A 20,962-nucleotide genomic window follows, 5' to 3' on the forward strand; every position below is an offset into this window, starting at 1 on the left:
TTAGAATTGGTTATTTCAGAAAACTGATTTAAAAAAGAGAGAAAGAACAAATGACTTTCCCCTTTTTTGGGGGGTACATACAAACTTTCATCTGTATAATTTGTCTTGTTTCAAGTAAGCACTGATTTTAAATAGAAGACAATTTTCAAAAGAGAAAGCAAGAGATATAGAAAAAGCAAGAGATGTGTTCATAAACTCCAAGCATTTAATAAGCAGTCAATCTATTTCAAAATATGCTTCTATAGATGTAATATTTATTTTGCAAGTATTACTTAATATTAGTATATTAAATAGTTAATGAAATTTAGTAAATGTCCCCTACATCCAACCAAATAAAGAAGGAACATACTTTCCTAAACTGACTTGTTTGAATGATGATATACTGCCCCTTTCAGTATCTTATTAACTTTAAATGCATACATATATAGATTCATATTCAACAGGAAAATCCTACAAAGCATTTCAAAGATGGCTTGGTTTCTCAGTGCACAGTAATTTGACATAGCATAAAAAGACAACCTATAATTACTTTAATATTAAGGTTAATTGGATTATTCTGTGTGCCCAACTAGGTATCTTGTCAAACATGTGGAAGTTTTTAGTCCTTATCAGACCAAAACCTAGACAAAAATGTCATGACATAAGAACTGAAAAGATCAATGTCATTTTAAAAGTATGAATGTTACAATACTATAATGCTGTTTATATATTTAAATTTTTAACAAGAAGCTAACTTCTTATCTTGTTAAGGCAGGTTAGTTTCTAGTCGCTAAAATGCATTTTCTTATCAAGTGGTATTTTTAATCAGCACAAATAAAGATTTTATAAGCAAGAAACTTAAGCTCAAATATGGTTATGAAAGTGATGCAAATAGTTTTATTGAAACCACATTAAGACTTCTTAATAACAAAGTGAATGCATCAATTCTCTCACATTCATGACTCACTGACACTAGAAAAACCAGTTCATGATCAGTTTACTCACTAAAGATTATTAAGAGGCTCTTTTTACATGTAGAAAGACAGTTTCAACACAGGCAAAAGAAAAGTGACATAGGTGATACAAATCCAAAGAATACTTTAAGATTGTGATTAAATAAAGAATTGAATAATGGCATTCTCTTATAAAACCCTGGGAGACTTCAACTTATTTTACCCCCAAGAAATACAGCCTCAAGATTCATCTTAAAGCAAAGCTTTAGAGCATCTAAATGTTTATTAAATGTTTATCCCTGGGCATAGTGGATTATCATCTTAGTATAACTCTAAATACAATAAAGTCAATTTAGCAATTCATCACTTACAGAATAGTTATTACATGCAAATACTGTTTGAAATACAGTAGTGATACAAACACAGGTTATATTCAAGGAGCTTACGATCAAGTGTGAGAATGACACATATACAAATGACTAGAGCCTTTCTCAACCAGAGTTACTCATCTGCATCACAGAAAGCTGAAACTGACTTGAGCACTATTTTCTCAATTCCCTCAAGGAAGGCACATAACTAATACCATTCTAGATGGATATGATGGATGGCTTAAGCTGCATTAGGAGAAAAAAATCAAAAGGCATACAAAGTGTAGAAGACCCCACATCATGCTCCAAACTTTGTATATTTTGTATTTAATCCTTTGAAAACTCTCAAATAGCTTTAAAGCACAGAAAAAATATACCATATTTTTCGGACCATAAGACGCACTTTTTCCCCCCCAGAAGTGGGGGGAAAAAGTCCCTGTGTCTTATGGTCCAAATATAGCCTACACATATACTTTTTACTTGCCCGTCTCTGTGTGGTCTCTGTGTGCTTGCCCAGCTCTAAAATGGTTCTAAATGCTGCTGTTTACTTTACAGGGTTGATTACATGAGTTTATGACTGTGATGGTGGGTTTTAATGCACATAAAATATTTTAGGACACTATTTGTTTCAGAATCTTTTTTTCTTCATTTCCCTTCTCTAAAAACTGGTGCGTCTTATGGTCCGGAGCGTCTTATGGTCCGAAAAATACGGTAATCAGACAAGTATTCTACAGCATTAGTACAGATGAAGAAAGAAAACTGAAAGCAAGAAGACCAGCTACAAGATTATAGAAATAATCTTAGCACTGGATGCAAAAATGTCCTGAACTACACTAGGAACAGAAGGGATGAATAGTGAAAGGGCAGAGCCAAGAGTAGGAGAAGCACTTGTCTCCAAGGCTTTCATTTAGGATGATTGTGAAGACAGTGATACCATGAAACTGAGATATCAACATACATCTTCTTGCTAAGCTGTCACATAGAAGTAGCTTAGCAAGAAGATGTATGTTGATATCTCAGTTCTCCAGTATATCCCATAGAATTTATCTTTCCCCCCCCCAAGGACAATAAAAGATCAGATCAATGAATGAGCACAGTATATGTAACTTTATCAGCACAGACTTTTGCTCTGTTGAGAATCCCTGTAAATCTTCCAGTATAGTTCTTACTAAAGGAATGACTCATCAATAAGTATCATCATGAAAAGATATCACCACTAACGTCTTACAACAGAGCAGTTAATCCACAAACCAGCCTTTAGCCAAAGCTCTAAGGAAAAATTTCCCTAAGAAAATGAATGACAAATTTTACATCATTGTCTAAAAGTGTTTAAAGAATTTAGAGAAAGAATGGTCTAGATATCCACAACAAGCATGTAAGATATTTTTCTAACTGGTCTTGGAATTAAACTTGGAATATGGGATGAAATACAGAAGTCACTTTAAGATTTCAAATGTGTAATAGGTCTTCCCTACCTACGTCTCTCCCTCAAAAAAGCCTTGAATACCAAGTAGGTACTGGCACTATCAACTCAGACACACAACAATCTTTACCTTCAACCCAATCAAAGTTTATAAACCCTATTCTAAAATGTGTTAAAAATTTTTAATGGAAAACATGAACATGACTTATGTTTCCTTTTGTCCTATTAGAGATGATGTGACCATACTATTGCTCATTTTTATTGTTTTATTGCTTGTTATTTATTCAACATCCCAAAGTAGGAAAATAAAAAGGCCTATAGAATGATTCTGAGATGGCAGGAAGGTTTAGAATGATCTGAAACCCCTGAGGCAAGTATTCTGTAGAAAATGAGAAGTAGAACAGCATAACCAATAAAAGCAAAGCTTTAGTTGTCAGAGTCCTTGGTTTAGATTCCAGCTCCAATAGTTGTGAGCTTTGCTATGTCTCTATTTCTTTATCTATAAAGTAGGAATTAAACTATATAAATAATCCTGTAATTAAAATCAAATCAGGGCTTTTCATACCTGGCTGTCACCAAAATTATCTGGGAAACTTATTAGAAACATAATATCCTAGGCCCCATTCTATAGTTCTGGGGTGTGGTTCAGTAATTTTTATTTTTATACAAAAATGCATCTAAAAATGATCTTCATATACCAGTCACAAGTTGGAAATCATGAAGGGAAAATTATGTATCTTATATAGTTTTATATATTCTTATCTAAATTATATATTTCTACATATACATAACTTACCAGTATTCTGATACACTCTAAATGTTCAATAAATGCTTGATGTAATTTTCAGTAATTATTTTTAAATAGATAAAACTCAGAATGTTGTAACAAGATGGCCCCTAAGTCATCTTGCAGAACTAGTTCACATAATTTTCTCACCCAAAATGAGACTGAAAGAGTGGTACTACAGTTTCTGAAACTCTGTGAAGTTGACACAAGAGAAATACCACACTGATGACAATGCTCCTTTTCCACAGCACAGTTTATGACAGAAGGAAAGCATAACATCAGGCATGTCTTTTATTTTATTTTTAATAACAAAGGTTGACCATTCTAGGTCATTCCATCAAAAACCTTCCAACTAACTCATTCCTCATTTTTCAGCAATTCATACAATTTATTCAAATTCACCACAGAACAATTCAAGTGTCAAATAAATGAGTACAATAACATTAACCATAGCAGAGATGAATACTAATAAAGATACCTGGCTCTTAGCTATTTATGAATAATAACTGCATCTTTCCTTAAACCCTAGAATTAGCATTTCTAATTAAAGTAGCCTAATATATTATATCAAGCCCTTTTAAAAAAATGTTCAACCATACTTTCCTATCACATAGTATGTAATTAATATTATCTATAAGATTATATTCTTCTTATAGTTTTACTAAGAAACAATGAAGTTGTTTTTAAATGTAGTTTCCATTTAGTTTCTATCTCACAAATGTGAGTAAGGTACATTTGGACACCACTATAATAATAAAGATAAATGCTCTCTCTCCTAAATGTAGGTATTTATTATTAAAATAGTTACCACCAACAGAAGATTGAAGTGTATTATCCTATGACCTTGCGGATTAAACTGGACACTAATATTTTTTATTATAAAATACTTTTTAGGGATTATTTTATATTGACACACAACTTGATTACTAATGTCTAAAAGTTAAAATATTTCAAAATAGTGTGTTTGCCTAATTGAATCAAGTATTTAATCTCAGGTTTATTCCTCGATATACACATTTTACAAAGATTATGGGGATCAATGATCTAATGCTAACAGATTGCAGCAAGTACTGAGAAAGAAATATGTTATGTAAATAAAGCTTAAAGAGAAGAAGTTGTTTTGGCCATTAAATTATAGGGCTTTACCATTTTCTTCTATCAAGTTTTAACCATTAATCCTACTGTATTAGAGAAACAAAGTTAAACAAAGAGATCCAGAGGCTGAGGTAATCTGATCTTAAGAGTTAAAACAGTAAAAACTAGAGTTTAAAAATGTCTCAAGCAAATATAACCAAAAGTTATCAGCTTTGCTCAGCCTATAGAATATCAACTATTTATATTAAAGTCCTTATAAAGCCCTGGACTAGAGCCAACAACTGTCTATATGATAAAGAATGAGGAAAATTTCATGCATTTAATCTGGCTACCCACCACAGCTATATTTTCAGATATATTCTGGTTCAGAGAAGTAAGAATCAAGGACATTAAAAAAAAAAGGGGGGGGGGGGTTTAAATTTATTTTGCAAACAAAAATATATTTGGAACTGCCAACAATACATGATGAGAAATTCCCCCCAACAACATTTTTAGTGATATATCTTCCTGAAGCTTTTGTGAACCTCTCTTTTCCACACTTTCCTAGTTACCTTAAGGGGTCCCTATTCATGGTTAGAAGGATATTTTGGCAAGTAGTCTTGAAAAAAGGCACAAAAATTTGGGAATGGAGGAGAGAATGGAAAGGGGGAAAAATGTTTTCCCTTCTCCATCATCAGTTACATCATAATAAACAAAGCAGGGTGAATCTCACACTGTAAAGTATTATGACAAGAAAAACAGGAATGGGGAAACCCTTCAATCTAGTCTACTCAACACTTACGTGAGAAAAGTTTAGGACATAGCAAATTAGTAAGTTTGCAAAATTAGCTATATTTTTCCATGATAAAAAATATTCAATCGCTTCTCAGCCTTTTGGCTAAGATTAACTGTAGAAATATTTAAAAAATTAACTCTAAAGGAAAATGAATTGTAACAAACTGGTGGATTTTATCACAGTAATACTCCTTTAAAATATGCAAGTTAAAGCAGCACAAAGTATGAGACAATAACTTACTTGAGTAGGAACAAGTACAGGAGGGTAGGCCATCTTATGATGTCTATACACCCAAAATGCACAGATAACGATCCCTGCAATTAACATAAGTGGCACCAAGGAGTAGAGCAAGATGTTGTAATATGGTGGCTTAGGTGTAACTGGATTCGAAGTAGCTGTGGAAAGGGAAGGAAAAAAACAACTCAGATTTGATCTACAAAATTTTATAATAAATATTTATTGTAGGATCAAATTTTAAGAGAAAAATAAAAGTAGGAGAGGTAGGAGTAAATTATCCTATTAACACAAATATACTTCGTTTTCCATCTACTAAAGAGACCTAGGCATTTTCCCTGTGAACTTACGCTGTGTGACTTCCATCTCCGGAAAATAAGAAAACCTTTCATTACACATATTGCCCTCACAGCAACAAAAATATACTTCAGGGCTGTCTTTTTTCTCTATACAATCAGTCCTGCAAACAAAGAGAAATAATGAAAATCAACATTATACTACAACAGGTATTCTCAAGTTCTTCTCAGAGATAAAATACTAAGTCATCTATAGTCAACTTTAAGATCTTTATTAATATCCAACGATCAATTCTTAAAATTCAAAACTGTGCTTGGAATCCTGTTACTAAATTAGAATAAAACAAACAGCTGATTTTATAACAATCACATTGGCTCATTGACACTATTGCTTTAATACAGGTTTGTTTTTTTAAAATATTTTTTGATTTTTTACAGAGAGGAAGAGAGAGGGATAGAGTGTTAGAAACATCGATGAAAGAGAATCATTGATCAGCTGCCTCTTGCAGCTGGGGATGTACCCGCAACCAAGGTATATGCCCTTGACCGGAATTGAACCTGAGACCTTTCAGTCTGCAGGCCAATGCTCTATCCACTGAGCCAAACCGGTTTCTGCTCAGTTTTTAATGATCAATCTAAATAAACCATCTTTCTGTTGTTTCATTATTAGAAAACTGAAAGAGGAACCTAAGCCAATGAATAAATTTGGTCTAGGAGTGCTTTTTCTCACAAGAAATATAGCTTGCCCATTTTAGAAATACAAACACTGAACACTATATATAAAACTATATCTGTGTACATATAAATACGTATGTATACACTCAAATACACAAATACAAAGTAATGCAAGTTCATTCCTCACAGTAGAATATATCTCAATATTAGAGACCAAATCAGGCCTTGGAAATTAAGTGCATTTTTTTGTAGTAGCAGATTTAAATACCCTGAACACAATGAATAATAAGCAACAAGAACAATATGTAACAACAAACATAGAACCTAGTAACTCAAAAACTGATTCAAGGTAGGTTGATCTGGAGGGGAAGGCGGAGGCAGCCTTCTATAGAGAACCTAAGTTACTGAAAAGACCAGAAATTAGCCTGTAGAACAAATCCTAATCAATCACTAAGAAACAGCTATACAGTAGTTCCCAGGTAACATATACAACCTACATCCACTGAACAAAGCTATGATTCCAGTTGTGAGTAGGACAGCACGAGATTTCTTTACAACACTCAAAACTGTTCACAATATCAAGTTATTTCTGGAATTTTCCATGCAATATTTTGGGGCCCAAAAATGACACTCTTAATTCCCATAGGTAACTGAAACCACGAAAAGCACCCCCAGCTGGTTTGCTTCAGTGGATAGAGTATTGGCCTGCAGACAGAAAGATCCCAGGTTCAATTCCGATCAAGGGCACAAGCACAGGTTGCAGGCTCCATCCCCAGTAGGGGAATGCAGGAGGTAGCAGATCAATGATTCACTCTCATCGCTGATGTTTCTCTCTCTCTCATTCTCCCTTCCTCTCTGAAATCAATAAAAATATATTTAAAAACAAAGCAAAACTGCAACTAAGGAAGGACCACTGTACCTATTTCTTCTCTTAAAAAAATCAAACATTTCGCCGGGACCGGTTTGGCTCAATGGATAGAGCATCGGCTTGGGGACTGAAGGGACCGGGTTCGATTCCGGTCAAGGGCATGTACCTTGGTTGCGGGCATATCGCCAGTAAGGGGTGTGCAAGAGGCAGCTGATCGATGACTCTCTCTCATCCATGTTTCTAACTCTCTATCTCTCTCCCTTCCTCTCTGTACAAAATCAATAAAATATATTTTTTTAAAAATCAAACATTTAAATATTGCTAACAAACATCAGGTAGATTTAAAGACATGTTACAAATAAATTGAACTTTAAGGATGGCTATTAAAATAATAGGTTGAATTTAACTTTATAATGAAAAGCCCAAGATATTTCAGGTAGAATGCAGTCTAAAAAATCCAACTTTAAAACGTAATTGATACCAACATCTGCTTAGGAGAAAGTAAAAGATAAATGACAGCTAAATTTTTAACAATTTAGCAAAAGAAATCTCTCTCTCTCTCTCTCTCTCTCTCTCTCTCTCTCTATATATATATATATATATATATATATGTTTATATATATATAAAACGTAATTGATACCAACATCTGCTTAGGAGAAAGTAAAAGATAAATGACAGCTAAATTTTTAACAATTTAGCAAAAGAAATCTCTCTCTCTCTCTCTCTCTCTCTATATATATATATATATGTGTGTGTGTGTGTATATATATATATATAATATATATGTATATATATATATATGTAATATATATAAATAATATAAATTTAATATTTAGTATTTAGAACCATGCCTCAAACTATGGGAAGTAAATTAACCTAGCCTAATTACTTTTTGCCATCCAATTTCACTTTTCTTTTTATTACTCTTTTCTTCCACACTTTGACATTTCTTTAATCTTCTTTTTCTTTCTCCTACTTTTCTTATTATCCTTATTATCTGTTTTTTAATCAAATTCAGAGCATAAAAACAAAATTTCACATACTTTTAAGTTAGCATCTAATCCCTAGAAACAGAGTCGGTGTAGTAATTATCCTGTAAGAACAAGCATTTGCACTGAACAATCCGCACCCCATTATCAAGCCAAGTTTAACCTCCAGCAATACTGCTTTTAGATGAAAAGCACAGTATCTTTTTATTACAAAACACACACACACACACACACACACAAAAAAAAAAAAAAAAAAAAAAAAAAACCCACGAGAAATCCTTGATCTCAACTAATTAATGAAAGATAAGTTTGGATAAAGATAATTCCCAAATCTCATTTTCCCAGCAACTTCTTTCTACCTACCTTAAAAAAAATTTTTGATATATAATTAACATATAACATTGTATATTTTTCAGGTATGAAACAATCTATAATAATAAAAGCCTAAATGACCATTGCAATCTAATGGACAACTGACAGGTTGTTTGGGGTAACTAGGTCAGCGGGGGGCAATCAGACTGGCATGCAGAGCAGAAGCAGTGAGGGCAATCAGATCAGCAGGCAAAGGCAGTTGGGGGTGATCCGGCCAGCAGGGGACTAGTTAGGCTTGGCAGGCAGGTGAGTGGTTAGGAGCCAGTGGTCCAGGATTGTGAGAGGGATGTCTGACTGCCGGTTTAGGCCCAATCCTGAACACATGCACATCCCCCAAGGGGTCCTGGATTGGAGAAGGTGCAGGCTGGGCTGAGGGGACCCTCCCCTCATGCACGAATTTCGTGAACTGGGCCTCTAGTAACATGATATTTGTATAGACTATGAAATGATCACCACAATAAGGTTAGTTAACATCCATCACCAGAGCGATACAAATTTTTTTCCATGTGATGAGAACTTTTAAGATCTACCCTCTTTGCAACTTTCAAACACACAATGCAGTATATAACTATAGTCACCATGCTGTACATTACATTCTAGGACTAATATGTTTTATAACTGGAAGTTTGCAACATTTCTCCCCTTTCACCTATTTCACCCACCCCCTTCCCTCAGTCTCTTACAACTATGCTGTATCTATGAATTTTGGGTTGTCTTTTTGATTCATATATAAATGACATCATATGGGGTTTTTTGTTTTTTTTTCCCCTCTGACTTATTTCACTTAGCATAATGCCATTAAGATTTATCCATGTGGTTTCAAATAGCAAGATTTCCTCCTTTTTATGGCTGATTTATATGCATACAATAGAATATTATATGTTTTATATATTATATATATTATGCATGAAATATATATTTTAATTTTAATCACATACACTTTCTTTATCCATTCATCTATCGGTAGACACATATTGCTTCCATATCTTGCTATTATAAATAATGCTACAATAAACATAAAAGTGCATGTATCTTTTTCAGTTGATGTTTTCATTTTTGGATAAATATCCAGAAGTAGAACTGCTGAAATGTAAGGTAGTTAAACTTTTTTTAGGAAGCTCTATACTGTTTTCTTAGTGGCCCTACTTACCTTTCATAATAGCAAATATTACTTAATGATCACCTCTGCAATAGAAAGGCTAATAATTGAAATGCAGCTTAAATATATAATTATATAGAAGTAATCCCTTGAAAATTCACAGTTAGAAGTATAACCTAAATAATACATATAAACCAAAATAACTATTTTAATAAAAAGTAGAGCTAATTCAATTTGTATGGTCTTATTCAATGCATTTTACTATTAATCACATATAGTCAATCAACCATAGAAGAGAAACCTAAAAGCAAAGAGGAAGTATCTCGTGTCCCACAAGTATATCAGTTTTGGGCTCCAAAAAGTCCAGTTATCTAGGACTTTGCAGCCTCTGCCAATCATCAGCACCTACCAGCCATGAAAAAATCCAGGTAGTTTAAGTGATCAGCCCAACATCTATGGGACTCCTCACAGAAAGATCACTGACAGTCAATTACATGTCCACTGCATTTCATTGTCAATATAGAATAAAACAATTTAAACAAGATCTTTTGAATAAAATGTAGTTTTCTATGAGGACTGTGTTAGTTCTGAAGTCATCCTGAATGTCAAGTTAAAATGTCTCTTGGGATAGAGAACAAAGGCCTACTTTGCAAGGGGAAAAAAAAAAAGGAAAAAATGTAGTAAAATCAATTTCTTCTACATCCATAAAAAAGAAACCTAAAAGCAAATTTAATATTTTTTTTATTTTTTTATTAAGATTCCATCTCCTTAAGAACAGATTTTCAACAGATATATTCTCTTTTAAAGCAATTTTAAAAATCCATTTTCCTTAAAATTGTCATTTAAAACAACAACAACACATTTATAATCCTAACAATATAAGGAAAGAAATATTTCTCATCTATACTTCTCACTTGGTCATTTATTTAAAGTATACTGAAGAAAAAATATAAACATGTCACATTTATTTTAAATACATATCTTGTCATTAGAGAATCTCTATATATAAAAGCCTAATATGCTAAATGTCTGACTGAGAGTTGACCAACCAGTTGCTACAATGTGCACTGACTACCTGGGGGCAGATGCTCTGACCGATAGGTTATCTTGCTGCTGGGGTCTGGCCGATTGGGACTGCTGGGTGAGACGGGTCTGGACACACCTGGGAGTCTTCCCACAGTCTCTTCCCAGCCACTGGCCCCAATCAGGACTGGGCGAGAAGGCCCTGACCAGCCTGATCACCAGCCAGGCAGAGCGATCCCATCCATGCATGAATTTGTGCACCAGGCCTCTAGCGTTGTGATGGTCTTCATAATCCCATGTTTACAAAAAAGAAATAAAGTGAAAAATACATGCATTGATCTTTCCCCTTTAAAAATTATACCATGCTATCATAAAAAAAAGAAATGTTTCCTTACCTGTCATAGCAGTTGATATCATCCAGCCAACAACCTTGCTTCACTATTTCAATGGAACCAGAAATATTCTTCCAGGTAGCAAAACAATGTCTCCGTTTATCTTTGTCACCATAACAGGGTTCAAAACCAGTTCGATTGGTTTTATCTCTTTCCCAATTAGCATTATAGAAAATACACTCCTGAGTTTCTGATCTACCAAGTATAGCACCTATAAGATAATAAAACAAAAACTTAATGTAACTACATTTTCTCTTAAAATAAAAGATTATCTCCCAATATACTATCTTCAGATCTTCTGAAAATGTCAATAATTTACTCTTACTAGTGTTATAACATTAGGCATAGGTTTCCAGGTCAATCACTGCATTTTAAGTGTAATAATAATAACAGGAGAAAGCAAATACATATATCACAAGATTTCTCTGAAAAGATCAGTTTTACTTTACTTAAGAATGTCCTTGATGAAAAGCAGTAAAATTGTTCATTTTATTAAATCTTAACCTTTAAGTAGAGTTCAATATTCTGTGTGACAAAATAGGAACTAAGGCACTTCTGCTGCATACTGAAAATGGTTACCTCAAGAAAAAGCCCTTGCATAATTGAGTTTTGAAATAAACCAACCATGGTTATCTCAGACATGGGTATCTAGTAGAGTCTCAAAAGTGAATTAAGTAAACCAGTTACTTCAAGGAAAACAACTGACAGTATGCATCAAAAATTTGAGTTTTTACACAAAATTAAGAACTTTTGAAAATTTGTATCCACCACCATGAATTAGCATGACACCTTCCCAACACATAAAGGATTTTCTGATGAAACCAGTGATACTAACAAATTTACATTTAAATATTGAATAATGAAATGTGCCAATATTTAGAAGGTCTATATATTGATAATTCGGAAAACCAATGCTTTTCAAATGAACTATGTGTTATGTTACAAAAGCATTCAAGGGGGGAAATCTATTCAATGTTCAAGATAGCCCAATACAGTTTAATGGTACAGAGGACAAAAAGTTCATTAATGGTTTCAAATTTTTCACTGTACCTAACTTTAAGAGAAATTATCTCTTGTGTTATATGGGAAAGCAAGGAAACAATTATTTTGGATAAAATAATTCTAAAAAAAGGTACCAAAGAGAATTCATGAAAATCTGATTTTAAGACTTACTATAAAGCTTCAGCAATTATGACAGTGCAATTTTAGTTAGAAAACAGACATATGCACCAATGAGACAAATAAAGAATCCAGAAATAGACCCACACATATATGACCAATTGATATACAGCCAATAAATGTCACTAGAGAAAACAAAGTCTTTTCAACAACTGATGCTAGAACAATTAGACATCTATATACGAAAACAAAAATGATCTCAACTCATCTCTCACTCCATATGCAAAAGTTAATTATAAACAAATTACTGACCTAAAACTATGAAGTTTCTAGAAAACAAGAGATGGAAAATCTTTGTAACTCTACCTTGTTTCCACATTTGATTCAATTTCTGTAATTCCATAATTCATATTATGAATAATTTCATAGTTTTATAATTCACACTTAGCCTAGTTATAGTAAATCAGTAAGTCTAGTCAAGGAATCCAGCATTAGACTTAAATTAGATATTGCTCTACTTAACAAGTGCTTTCTATGCATCAATGACTAGTACTGACCTTTGTTTTTCCTATCATTAAAAAAAAATAAAAAAGCAGTATAAACGGCCTGAAATTTGGTAGACTATATGGCCAGAAAATAGGCCTGCAAAAGTCATATTCAAATCTAAAATATTCCCCCTATGAGGAAGAAGTAAATTTCATCTAATGTGACTAGACCCGAGGACATTTTGTTTTTTAAAAAAGCATAAAGTATTATAATAAAATACCAACACTAATTTTTATACAATCTCTTCCAGTAACAGAGAGGAATTACTCCACAACTAATTTTATGAGGCCAGTATTATCTTGATACCAAAAGCAGATAAAGATAGTACAAAAAAAAAAAAAGTAATACAGACTAGTATCTCTCATTAACTTAGATATAAAAGTCTCCAACAAAATTTTAGCAAACAATCCAACAAGGTATTAATTTCTAGCTATTGCAATAGGCAAGAAAAAAAAAGGAAGGGAATACTAACAGGAAAAGAAGATATAAAATGTTTCTACTTTCAGATTGCACGACCGTCTATCTAAAAAGTCCCAAGGAGTCTTAAAACAAAATAATGCTAGAACTAGTGAGTTCACTAAGACCACAGGACACAAGATCAATACACAAAACTCAATTACATTTCTATCTACTGACAGAATGAAGAAATGAAATTGAAATTAAAAATGCCATACCAGTTAAAGTTGCTCCTAAGAAAATGGAATACTTAAATATAACTTAAGAGAACATGTATAAGATGTATATAATGCTACCCAATGAAAGAGTAATATGCAAATTAACCATCGATTCAACTACACCCACCAGCCAGAGAAAATGCAAATTAGCCCTAACCAAGATGGCTGCCACTACAGAGAGAAGGAGGGAGGCTTGGGTTTCCCCAGCAATGGAGAAAGCCAAGCTTTCCACACACCCTGGATGGTCCAGGCCTCCACTCAAGGATACAAAGTTTCAATTAGAGAAGATAAATAAATCCCAACAGAAATGACTGCAGCCATGGAGTGAGCAGGAGGCGTGGCTCCACTCCAGGCTACAAAGTTTCAATTATAGAAGATAAATAAACCCCAGATAACAGGATCTCCACTTGGATCTCCAGGGGTGTGGCCAGCCTGCAAACCACCACAGGCCCCTTGCCCAGGTCACCCCACATCCCAAGGGAACCCCCACCCTGATCCAGGACACCCTTCAGGGCAAACCAGCTGGCCCCCACCAATGCACCAGGCCTCTATCCTATTTAATGAAAACGAGTAATATGCAGATTGACCATCACTCCAACACACAAGATGGCTGCCCCCATGGGGTCAAAGATCCTGCTCCCATGTGGACATGAGATGGCCACCACAAGATGACCAGCAGAGCAGGGAAGTTGAGAGGGACCAGGCCTGCAAGGGAGGGCAATTGTGGGTGATCAAGCTAGCAGGGGACGGCAGTTAGGAGGAATTAGGCCTGCAAGGGAGGGCAGTTGGGGACAACCAAGCCTGCAGGGGAATGCAGTTAGGAGTGACCAGGCCGGCAGAGGAGGGAAGTTGGGGGTGACCAGGCCTGCAAAGAATGGCAATAGGGGGGAACCCAAGCCTGCAGGGGAGAGCAGTTGGACGGGACCAGGACTTCAGGGAAGGGCAATTGGGGTGACCAGGCCTGTAGGGGAAGGCAGTCAGTGGCAAACAGACTGGGAAGTGGTTAGGGTGTGATCAGGCTGGCAGGCAGAAGCAGTTAGAGGCAACCAGGAAGGCAGGCAGGTGAGCAGTTGAGAGCCAGCAGTCCTGGATTGTGAGAGGGCAGTCGGACACCCCCTGAGGGGTCCCAGACTGAATAGGGTGCAGCCTGGATTGAGGGACATACACCACCACCCCTACCACCCCGTGCACCGGTGCCTCTAGTGAAGATTACAAAACGTTGATGGGAGAAATCAGAGACAAATACTTGGAAAGACATGCTGTGTTCATGGATTGATAATTCAACATAATAATTATGTCAATTTTCTCTAAACTTTGATCTGAACTGGATTAACCTAAACATTTCTAGTTCATATCAGAATCTCAGCAATTTCCTTTTAAACATAAATGAATTTATTCTAAAAATTTGTGAGGAAGAATAAAGTGGGAGAAATAACTTTCTGATGGTAAGGCTTACCATATGTGTGGTACTGGCAGGACAGATACAAGATCAATGAAACAGAAAGAGAATCCAGAAACAGATCCATACAAATATGCCCAATTAATTTTGACAAATTATCAAAAGCAATTCAATGGAGGAAAGAGAGCCTTTTCAATAAATGATGCTGGAGCTATGGGACATGGTTCAAATATTTTTCATGAATGCCCTCCCTTTGATATCTATCATCATTCTAGTAGTTTCTAAAAGCCCAGCTCCCACATATATGACAATTTCATGATTTTTCAAGGAAGATAGATCAAAATTCTAATAAGTTCTTTAATCGGAACTTTTCCTTCCCCCAAAATGCATACTACTTATAATATTAATTTTTATTTTATTTTATTCACTGTTTTTAATTACCTGACTATATATGTCCTTTTACATGTCAGAATGCCACTGGGTCCAAGACTATTTATTATACTTGCCCTCCCAACACAAACAATAATTAATGAATAAAAACTGAATAAAAAACTTACCAACTACTACTTCTCCCCATCCTCTGAAAAAGGTAGATGGAATTAAAATATATTTTACAATTAGAAATTGCATTAATTTTTTTTCTAATTAAGATGACAATGTTTTTCACAGCCCTGTGACCAGCCTTACCCCCTCACAATTTTGTTACATATACAGCCAACAAACAAAAAGAATTGCCTGGACAACCTATAAATCTGTGTCTAGCTTCTAAAAAAGTATTCTAATGCTGAATGAAACTATAAATAAGGCATTGAGAATATAATATAAACAGGCATGCAACTGAATGCCTTCCCTAAACTTATTACTCCCATATACAACTTAGTTCTACTTGAAAAAAAAATTCCCTTTCACGTCATTGCTTCCTGCCACTTAAGAAGTAGAACATATGTCCAAAAAGAATCAGCTATGGAAGGAAGATCAAACTGAATAATGCGTTTAATCCAAAACATTTTATACTATAAATAAAAAGCAAAACAATATAAAAAACAGTATATTGAAGAATAATTTTAAGTAAATTAAGTAATTGGGAAAGTCTGGTATAGTACAATCCTTCATGGCACCAAGAAACCCTAATATAAGTAAATATAAACAGCACTTTATTAGTTCATCATGAAGGATTCCCAATTTTCCCCCAATGAGAAGATATTTAATTTTTTTTTAACCAAACTGAAATATAAACCTTTGTACATGTATATGAAACAGCCCAGTGTACACTTATTTTAATTCATTAATTTAGTTTTATGTTTTTAAAATCAAAGCACAAAAATTTTACACAACAGTTTTGTTCAAACTTCACATACATCTTTCAACAGGTGTCATCTCATTACTTTCTTTTGAGACATCTAAAAGTATCAAAGTGTAAATAATCGTTACTTCTGTTTAAAATTTCTTAAGAAGCAATACCTTTTGTAGTCATATAGAATATGGTCACTGGAAATGTTTTTCAAAGCCACAAATATCCAACACATAATCCTGAGAGTAGTTTTTTCATTGTTCTATAAGTATATAAAAGTAACTACTTAAAATATTGATTTTAAAAATGAGCTTTTACATTTTTTACAACCTTTGTAAATAGTTTACAACAAATTATAATATGAAGCCACCGACCCCCATGAACAATTTATTTGTTAAACTCTTTATCCCCTCCTACCTATTTCCTCCAGAAACCTCCATAAACATTTAAAACTAGAACTGACTGGCATCATTTCAAGATTGTCTGTGTTTTCCAAACACTGCATTTTTATTAAAAATAAAATTACTGAAAGTCTCAAATATGAAAACTTTGTAAGGACTCAAATATAAAATAACTCTTTTTCTGACAATCTTTCAGAGAAAACTTTGCTTTATATAATACAAAAATTTGCTTTATTTAGTACTAATATCCCTGCGCACAAATCTGCACACCAGTAGCTCTCTGCGGGGCCTGGCTGATCCACACCAGCTGCTCAGAGTCTCTCTGTGGCCCAGAGGCCCGCCATGGCCAAGTGGAACACATGCCTCGTTTCAATGGCGACGAAGCAAACATTCCACCTGGCCACTCACGCTGCCTGCTCTCAAACTTTAACTGGGGACTCCAGTGGGGCTGAGAGGACTGGGTGCCACCATCTTGTGTCTATGAGGCTTCCATATTTGTGAGGGAGTGATGGTTAATTTGCATATTATCCTGTTATTATATAGGATATTTACACATAAAAAAACATTATATACTTGTACTTTAGATTAAAACATCAAGATAAGGTGTCTTATTTATTTATAAATAAATGCTGTAAGAATTTTAAGATAAAAACCTATAACCTCCATTAAACTAAGAGCTTCTAGACAAAGCCCTGATATCTTCTCTATACCGCCAGTGCCCTGGAACAGTACAGGAACTCAATAAATGTGCATTAAATCAATTCTCAGGGACAAAGAAGAAAGAGAAGACTTTATAGAGAAAATGGGACTAAGTCAGGGCTTTGAAGGAGAGACAGAGTTAAGGTAAACAAAAGTAGGAAAGACCATAACCAAGCAAGGTTGTGAATATGTGAGAAGACTGTTCTTAATTAGACATAAGAAGTCTATAGTCTTTAATATTGGATATAATCTAGACAGGTCTGCAAGACAGCAAAAATTTAAAGAAAGAAGGGTGGGGGGCAGGCTATAAGGGGTCAATGAGAGAAAAAAGGGAACATTCGTAATAATTTTAACAATAAAGTTTTTTTAAGTTAAAAAAATAGAATAAGTATTGTTAAGATTAATTTGAAAACGATGAGCACTGGCAGGTTTGGCTCAGAAGATGAAGCATCAGACTGTGAACTGAGGGGTCCCAGGTTTGATTCCAGTCGGGGGCATGTGCCTTGGTTGTAGGCACATCCCCGGTAGGGAGTGTGAAGGAGGCAGCTGATCAATGTTTCTGGCTCTCTATACCTCTCCCTTCCTCTCAGTAAAAAAGTCAATAAAAATATATTGAAAGGAAGGGAAGGGGAGGGGAGAGGAGGGGAGGGGAGGGAGGGAGAAGGGGAGGGGGGAGGTGGGAGGGGGAGGGGAAGGGGGAGGGGGAGGGGAAGGAAAGAAAAGAAAGAAAAGGACGGGAGGGAGGGAGGGAGGGAGGAAGGGAGGGAGGGAGGGAGGGAGGGAGAAAACAATGAGTAAACTGTTGGAATGGAAAGAAACCCAGTAAGCCATACTAACTACCCAATAAAAACAAAGGTCTACTAGTACATGCTAACCAGATGGCCACAGTTATCAAGAGGAATGGCAAATTAGAATACAGAGATTAAGTTTTTTCTTTGCCCCTCATTTGGTCTCTCTGAGTATTAGAAAGGAAAAGATAAAAGTGATTTGGTTAAAATTCATACATACAGAGAACAAAGTTATGGTTGCCAGATGGCAGGAAGTAAGCAGGGTGGGTAAAAAAGGTGAAGGGATTAAGAAATATAAATTGCCAGTTACAAAAATAGTCACAGATATGTAGAGTACAGCATAGGGAATCTATACTAATAAAAGGGTAATATGCTAATTAGTTCAGACATCCTTCCGGACAAAGCCACAGTGGCAGGGGCTGAGGCAGAGGCTGGTAGGGATCAGGCCGTTAGGGGAGGGCAGTTGGGGGCAATCAGACTGGTAGGGGAGGGCAGTTGGGGGCAATCAGGCCAGCAGGGGAGCAGTTAGGGGGCGATCAAGCTGGCATTGGAGCAGTTAGAGGGCGATCAAACCAGCAGGGGAGCTGTTAGGGGCATTAGGCCGGCAGGCAAAGGCAGTTAGGGGCGATTTGCAGGTAGACAGAGTGGTTAGAGGAGATCAGGCAGACAGAGATACTTAGGAGCAATATGCAGGTAGACGAGCAGTTAGGAGCCAGCAGTCCCGGATTGCAAGAAGGGTGTTGAATGCCAGTTTTGGCCTGATGAGCAGGATTGGGTCTAAGCTGGCAGGTGGACATCCCCCGAGGTGTCCCAAACTATAAGAGGGCGCAGGTCCAGCTAAGGGACTCCCACCCTCACGCCACCCACCAGTGCACAAATTTCGTGCACTGGGCCTCTAGTTAAATAGCAGACAGAATCACTTAACTAGCTTTATTTTTAAAATCACCAATAGCCTTGCTCATATTTACAATACTAGAAATAAAATTATTTGTATTAGGAAAGAAAATATTAAAATTCTTATTTATTACTTTTGTGTTATGTAATAACTAAAATAACTCATTTTAATAATTTGTTTCTATTGCAACTATAAAGACATCATATGTCTTCTGTATCATTTATTCTATATTAATACAGATCATAGAACACAAGTCACCTTTCCTATCTGGCTGCCCTGGGTTCTTTTTAAGCATTAGCAAAAAAAAATAAATAAATAAAGTCCACAATATTCCAAAAGACTTCTGATAAACAGGTTAGAAATATGAGTAAATAGAATAAATTTTCAAATAAAACTTCTACATGGCAATGCACCATTTTAGGCCCTGTCAATCTTATTTCTTTAAGCACCTTCCTACCACCAATCAATTCTGAAGGTAAACACAACACTTTCTGGCATTCTTTCCAGGCATATATATTATATATATATATATATATATATATATATATTTTGGCCTGGCCTGTTAAATTTTCTATCTAGTACTTACTATAATTCTGACAACATAGTGCAAGATTTTGTCCATCTAGACCAGTAGTCTGCAAACCATGGCTCGTGAGTCACATGCAGCTCTTTGGCCCCTTGAGTGTTCTAACACCAATTCTTCAAAATAGACTCGCCCAGACTGAAAACCGACTTCTGCGCATGGGCTACGAAGTTTCAATCGCACTGTACATGCGCACCCACATGTGGTATTTTGTGGAAGAGCCACACTCGGGGCCAAATGGCAGCCACATGTGGCTCACAAGCTGCGGTTTGCCGACCCCTGATCTAGAGCAAGTTCTATAAACTAAAAACAAAACTTAATATAGAATAAATTAATAAGATAAATGTGTGTTGTGACACTATATACAGTGTATGCATGTGCATGTGGAATAAGAGCAAAAGTACTTAGAAGTCAACATTTAACTATAGGATATTTAAGGACTCCTAATGTCATTCCTGACAAATCACTAAGATAACCATCGTTAATGTTTCAACATAATAACTCATAAATGACTAATTTTCCCCATGTACATAGTTCCAAAATAAGTATCTACTTTTATACAGACCAAGATGTGAGAAGTATATATAATTTGCTCATTTTTCCAAATCTTTAACAATCCTCAACATAAAGTTTTAGAGTTCCAAAGAGAGCACAAACTTTGTAATGGTAATATTTTCTCTTATAAAAGAGGCAAGCAGCCCAGCCCCCTTTAAATAAATTCCTTACAATTTGCCTATTTCTTGATCTACTTAATTGTATATAGAGTCTAATACAAAAATGTGCATTTCTGAATTAGCAAAACTTTTAGAGGACCTTTTTTCTTAAACTCTTCACTATCTACAGAAGGTACTCTCTACACAGGCTTATTCAATAAAGATGCTAACTACCTGCACTCAGTTACTAAACTACTAAATAACAAAAGACACGTTTTGTAATGTATTCTTCCAAAAGAACCAAAAGAAAGAAAATATTCTTTAAAAGTGAAAGACATAGATACAATGACATACAGGCAAAGAAAATACAATATAAAGGCATCAGAATCCAGAGAGCATTCATTTATAAAAGTAACCATCCTCATCCTCCTAAGGAATGACCTGACATCTGTTTGGGCAGAAATTTATATCAGGTTGGTATATTTGATTGACAGTTCAGAACAAAGCACTGATTCGTATCATCTATTAGCAAAGAACTTCACTTTTCTGAATACATAAAGCAAGAATCCTATAAATAAAAGGCTA

General features: G+C 35.1%; 1 protein-coding gene across 4 annotated transcripts in view; it reads right to left on the reverse strand.

Annotated features, from left to right (window-relative positions):
* Positions 1-20,962, reverse strand: part of ACVR2A (activin A receptor type 2A) — a 91,953-nt gene that overhangs the window by 27,722 nt on the left and 43,269 nt on the right. For 3 of the 4 annotated variants that reach the window (XR_006740504.1, XM_036421218.2, XM_045575577.1), the window contains exons 2-4: positions 11,333-11,540; positions 5,965-6,074; positions 5,621-5,775 (exon numbers count right to left, since the gene is read on the reverse strand). Coding sequence is in view for 3 of the 4 variants with exons in the window: in XM_036421218.2 (XP_036277111.1) it covers positions 5,621-5,775; positions 5,965-6,074; positions 11,333-11,540 (473 nt within the window). In the remaining variant the exon portion in view is untranslated. The remainder of the gene's footprint in view (positions 1-5,620; positions 5,776-5,964; positions 6,075-11,332; positions 11,541-20,962) is intronic. The other variant, XM_045575578.1, reaches the window with a different exon arrangement.

The sequence above is a fragment of the Pipistrellus kuhlii genome, unplaced genomic scaffold (assembly GCF_014108245.1).
Source record: "Pipistrellus kuhlii isolate mPipKuh1 unplaced genomic scaffold, mPipKuh1.p scaffold_m20_p_7, whole genome shotgun sequence".
In the NCBI taxonomy this organism is placed as follows: domain Eukaryota; kingdom Metazoa; phylum Chordata; class Mammalia; order Chiroptera; family Vespertilionidae; genus Pipistrellus; species Pipistrellus kuhlii.